The 5,583-nt window shown below is 60.7% G+C and overlaps 1 protein-coding gene across 1 annotated transcript; it reads right to left on the bottom strand.

The window, feature by feature from the left end:
- Positions 1-1,107: 1,107 nt before the first annotated feature.
- Positions 1,108-3,920, bottom strand: LOC144158081 (uncharacterized). The gene is made up of 5 exons (XM_077688741.1): positions 3,771-3,920; positions 2,425-3,347; positions 2,145-2,355; positions 1,368-1,865; positions 1,108-1,326 (listed from the first exon to the last, which is right to left on the bottom strand). The coding sequence occupies exons 1-5, from the start codon at positions 3,918-3,920 to the stop codon at positions 1,108-1,110; spliced, it is 2,001 nt and encodes a 666-aa protein (XP_077544867.1).
- Between the last annotated feature and the right edge of the window lie 1,663 nt (positions 3,921-5,583).

Genomic DNA, 5,583 nt, shown 5'->3' with positions numbered 1-5,583 from the left:
TCGTGCTCACCCGAGTTCATGGCATACGTAATGTCCTCGGGCAGGCGCGTTGCACCGTCTGCCTCCAGCGAGTGTCGTTCACATCCCCACAGCAAGTGGGCTAGCGTTGCGTTCGTTCTCGCGCACACACTGCACAGCACATTTTCGTAGACCTCTGGACACACGTGGCGCGCCAGCACCGGGGTGATCACCGAGTTCGTTTGTAGTTGTCTGTATAGCACGGCTTCCGCTCTGGTGAGCTTGGGGTGGGGGGAAGGGGGGGCGGCTTTAGTCGCCTGCCGAGCCTGTACCACTGTAGTATTTCCCCGTACGACGCGATGGGTTCTTGTTCGGTTTCTGGGTACCCGTCCGCCGGGGAGGACCGGGGGGGGGGGGGGGCGGCTCGCGGTTGGAAAGTTCTCGCGCGGCGGCGTCCGCTGTCTCGTTGCGGTTGGGGTGACTGCTGGCTTCGATGCTCGTGTGCGCCGGGAACCAGCGGATGTGGGTGACCGGCGTCGCCAGCTCGCCGGACGTTGCACGACACTGCACTGTACTCACTGCCCTATCGCACACTGTGTTCTTGGCGTAGTTCGCGATGGCCGAACGCAAGTCACTGAGCACTGTGGTACACCGCGGGTTTGTTGGCGAGAGCGCGATCGCCACCTCCTCTGCCTGTAAGGCGGTCGGAGCATGGACACTGCACGCACTGTACACTTTACCAGTTGTAGCCTTCACCGCCACGGCCACGTAGGTGTTCGGGCGGTCTGGGTATCTCGCTGCGTCCACGTAGAGGGCGCCCGTGTCGTTTTTGTGCGCCTCGGTGAGGGCCTTGGCCCTGGCCGCCCTGCGTCCCGGATTGTGATCGGGGTGGACGTTGCGGGGCAGCGGGAGTACCTTGATGCGTTGGAGCGTCTCTCTTGGGAGGCTCTGTGTGTTTTGCGGTTCTGTCCCCGCTCGGCCGCGGCCGTAGCCGAGACGTTCGAGGATATTCCTACCGGCCCTCGTGGATGAGAGGCAGTCGAGTTGCGTTGTTCTCTGGGCCTCTCTGATTTCCTCCAGGATGTTATGGAGGCCCAGTTCCAGTAGTCGTTCTGTGCTGGTGCTGTTGAGTAGCCCCAGAGCGGCTTTCTAGGTCTTGCGAATGGCCGCGTTGATCTTGTCTCTCTCGTGTTTCTTCCACGGGTGAAAGGCCCCCACGTAGGCCACGAGGCTCATGGCGAAGGATTGTACCAGCCGTAGGAGGCTGGTCTCTTTCATTCCATGACGTCTTGTGGATATGCGTTTGATGAGGCGGGTGGCGATGCCCAGCTCCGTGATGACGCGGTCGACCGTGGCGCGTTGCTTCGGCTTGCTTCGAGGAGCATGCCGAGGACACGAAGGCTGCTCACTTTGGGGATGACGACGCCGTCGCCCGTGCGTAGTGTGATCGTGGTGGAGTCTTCCTCTGCTTTCTTGCGGTACCTGCCCGGTGGTGGGATGATGAGCAGTTTGGACTTTTGCGGGGAACACCTCAGCCCGGTGTTGGCCAGGTGGTCTTCGATGGCGTCGACTGCCTCTTGTAGTGTCATTTCGATGTGGCCCTCGCTCCCTCCGGGGACCCAAAGGGTAATGTCGTCGGCGTAGATGGTGTAGCGAACCTGTGGAATCACCGAAAGTCGCTGGACCACGCGGATCACTACGAGGTTGAAGAGCACCGGCGAAATCACCGAGCCTTGGGGGGTGCCTACGCTGCCCAGTCCCCTCTCTGGTAGCTGCAGGTCGCCCGTTTGTATTTCCACTGTCCGGTGCGACAGGAAGTCGCGGATGTAGTTGTATGTTCTCTCCCCCAGGCCCAGGCGCGAGACCTGCGCTAGGATGGCTGAGTGACGCACCTTGTCGAAGGCGCTCTGTAGATACAGGCCCAGCACCGCCCTGTGGTCTTGGGTAGGGACGGTCACGTCAAGTATGTCGTGTTGTAGCAGGATCATGGCGTCCTGGGTTCTGAGCCTTTCACGAAACCCCAACATGGCGTCGGGGTAGAGGCCTTCGTCTTCGAGGTAGCGCTGCCATCTGTTGTTGAGGACGTGCTCGAGTGCCTTGCCCACGCACGATGTGAGAGATATCGGGCGCAGATTCTCGATGCCAGGTGGCTTGCCGGGCTTGGGGATGAGGATCGTTCTGGCTGCCTTCCACTGTCGCGGGAGGGTTCCCGCGCGCCAACACCGGTTGAAGTAAGCTGTGAGGGCCGCGATGGCCCCGTCGTTGAGGTTGCGGAGGGCTTTGTTGGTGACCCGGTCCGGACCGGCCGCCGACTTGCAGTTGACGTTCTGTAGCGCCGCCCGGACTTCCCACTCGTCTATGTCGCGGTCGAGGGTTGGGTTGGCCGGGCCGTGATATCTGTCGTGATTATCGCTAGGTGTGCTCGGGAGGTAGCGTTCGCTGAGGCGTTTGCACGTCTCTTCCTACCCCAGCTTCTTGATGGTAGTGTGCATGATTTGAGCCAGGCGGTGTTGCTGGTACCATTTGCTCTTCGTTTCGTCGAGGAGGTGGCGGGGTAATTTCCAGGTTCGACCCTGGTGGAGCTGCCCGTCCGCCTCGCTGCAGATGGCATGCCAGTGCTGTGTGCAGAGCTCGCGGCTGTACTTTTCGATGGCGCTTCCGAGTTCGGCCACCCGCTTGCGTAGCGTGCGGTTATGGCGCTGGCGTCTCCATCGTCTCTGTAGGGATTGCCTGGCCTCGATCATGTGGGCCAGGCGGCTGTCGATTTGCTGCATTTCTTCGTCCGTTTCCACTTGCGTGGTCGCGAACGAGGTTGCTTGCACGATGTCTTCCGACCACTTCTCGATGTCCGTGATCTCGCCCTGCGGTTCCAGGCACTCCGCTCTGAAGCGGGTCCAGTCGGTGAGTTTGTGTTTTCGCCGGTTTCCGTTGGACCCGACGGCGGAGGTCGGTAGGTCCAGCTCGATGATGAAGTGATCACTGCCCAGGTTGTGGCCCGTGTTCCGCCACTCGACCCCCTTCTTAGCCGACGTCCTCGTGCGGACGAATGCCAGGTCCGGGTTGGTGTCGTGCGTGACGGAGGTGCCGATGCGGGTGGGCGCCGCTGTGTCCGTGTGGAGGGTGAAGCCGGCGTCGGCCGCCGCATCCAGCAGGTCTCTGCCCTTGACTGTAGTGCGGTGGTAGCCGAGCTCTTTGCGTGATGCGTTGAAGTCCCCACATATGGCGATGGTGGCTGTCTGTGCCGTGCGTAACACCTTGTGCATGAGTGTCTTGAATTTTTGGTGCCGGTGCGTAGGGTTACTGTAGATGTTGATGAGAAGAAAGGACTCCTTCTTCTTGCCGATGACCACCTCGGTCGCGCAGTGTTCGATGGTGCTGCGTCCGATGAACTATTCGTGCATGATGAAGGTGAGCCCTTTCCGAATGAAGGTGCACACCCCTTGAGCGGCCCCCTTGCCGCAGTCCCTTGCACTGGGGGGGAAGGGGGGGGGGGGGGCTTGCGTGCGTACGGTAGCCCGGGAGGGTTGGTGCGTTTTCGGTGTGAGTTTCTTGAACCATGATGACGTCAGGGGGCGCCTCGAGGCTCTGCAGGTGTTGCTGTAGTACCGCCTTTCTGCACTGGAACCCGTTGGCGTTCCAGTGCCAGATCTTTAGGCTCGAGCATGTTGCTAGTTTGACGGCCATGATGCGGGTGGTGATTGAGCGGGGTGGTTGCGGTCGTTTGGCGCGTCGTCGTCGCGGCCCAGCTTTCTGTAGAGAAACTCCTGCAGTGCGTCGAAGCGGCGTTCCACCGCTGCGAAACCTGCATTTACCCGGTGCTCAAAGCCGTCCATGCGCTTTTCGAGTCGGTTGATTCGTTCGGTGCAGCGGCGGAGCCGCACGGCCACACTGATGCCTCCTTGGGCGCGTGATTCTTGATCGTCTTCCCTCGCTCGCGGGGAGTCGTCTTCTTGTTCCTCCATTGCGGTTTCGGCAGGCGGCGGGGTCGTGGAGGTCCCCCGAGATTGCTCTGCTGTCTTCTTGGGTGGCGGTGTTGCCGGCGTGGGTTGTGGGTTGGTCGGCGCTGGCGGTGGCGTTTTCGCGCGCTGTTGGTGGCGTGGCGTCAGCGACGGGGGGAGCGGGACTTGACCTTGCTCCCACTGTGGTTGCCCGGCCGGCTGCAGTTGCGGCGTTCGCTTTTGCTGCGCTTGTGTGTTTTCCAGGAGTCTTATGGCCTCGTCTGAGGCGTGCGTTCTCTGCCTTGAGGGCTGAGATTTCTTCGCGTAGACTCTTCATCGTGTCGTTCCGCTGCGTTGACTGCTCTCGGCGCTTCTGTGGCGTTTTGGATCTGGCGTGCGCATTCGGCGCTCTGGTGACTCCGGCCCACGTGAGGGCCGCTAGGAGGCCGGCGAGTGCGGACGCGCTTCACGTCGGCTCCCGCTAATATGACAATTATCGCAGCGCTAATTATCCTATACCGAAGTTTCATTGTTACCACAGTGGGCGGTACCATCTCCGGCACCGACTGACACCACAGTCGACCAAGTGGTACGTGAATTACTCGATTTACGGACGATTTTCTTGTGCACAGCGTGGCCGCCCCGCTAAGCCTAGCCGAGGCTTAGCGCGAGTACGGCCCCCGGGAGCGCCGGCACCGGCCGTTAGGCCTAACCGCTGCTCGGTATGGCCCACGCGGACACGGCGATGGATATTAGCACGGCACCGAAGGAAGATAGGAGCTCGGATCTGCAGCTCGGCAGCCACGACGGCCGCACGAGCATCGGAGTTCAAGGCAGCGACATAACATAATACGGCAGGATGGACGACAGTGGGCAAGCGCACAAAGCCCGCCGCTGCCGCCGACGACGCTTCGAAAGCCGGTTAGTCCCCATCGATTGAACATACGTCGAAAGCGCCAGAGCGAGCTAGTTACGCCAGGAGGGACACGGCAGCGGCCACGAAAGCAGCACGCATGCCACCGATACTGCCAAAGGACGATATCAAAATAATAGTACGGCCACGTGGAGGCCTGAACATAGCGAGGACCGAGGTGACGATTACCATGTCCGCCGTAGTCGCAGCGGCCGGGATCCCGAAACAAGAAGCAAACGCGGACACAATCTGCACTAACGTGGCCCAAAATATCATCGTGGTGAGCACCCCCGATCCCCGCCGAGCGGGGCTATATGTCAGCATGCAAGGCCTCTTCATAGGAGGCAGGAATTACCAGGTCAGCGCGTATCAAGCGGCACACGAAGACACCGTGAAGGGTGTGATCCGAGGAATCGCGATCGAGGACTCTCCCGCCGAGATCAATGCCAATATCGTAAATGAGGCGAACCCTCTGGCATTACAAACACACAGAATCGTCAACACGACAGCGGTAATCGTCCTGTTTGAGGGGCCCAAGGTCCCCAGCTATGTGAAATACGGCCCGATTCTCCTGCGGTGCGGCCAATATAGGAAGCACTTCGATGTATGCAGGCTATGCGGAAAAGTCGGCCATCGAAGCGACGTATGCCCCTTCCCTGACACCCGATTATGCATTGCATGTGGCGAGGCTACCCCTAACGCGGACCACGACCGCCATTGCACGCCTAAATGCAAGCTGTGCAGCGGCCCTCACGTGACCGAAGCTCGCGAGTG

The sequence above is a fragment of the Haemaphysalis longicornis genome, unplaced genomic scaffold (genome assembly GCF_048455015.1).
Source record: "Haemaphysalis longicornis isolate Haplotype H1 unplaced genomic scaffold, Haemaphysalis longicornis Haplotype H1 scaffold_10, whole genome shotgun sequence".
Lineage (NCBI taxonomy): Eukaryota > Metazoa > Arthropoda > Arachnida > Ixodida > Ixodidae > Haemaphysalis > Haemaphysalis longicornis.
Note: the sequence above shows the minus strand (reverse complement) of the source record. Positions and strands in the feature narration are given on the sequence as shown.

Excerpts from the sequence above, each read along its gene's own strand:
- LOC144158081 (XM_077688741.1), bottom strand. The coding sequence starts at position 3,920 with ATGGAGGAACAAGAAGACGACTCCCCGCGAGCGAGGGAAGACGATCAA. Across the intron at positions 3,348-3,770 it reads TGGACGGCTTTGAGCACCGG|TTCATCGGACGCAGCACCAT; the intron begins GTAAATGCAGGT and ends ATGCACGAATAG. Across the intron at positions 2,356-2,424 it reads ACTACCATCAAGAAGCTGGG|ATATCACGGCCCGGCCAACC; the intron begins GTAGGAAGAGAC and ends TAATCACGACAG.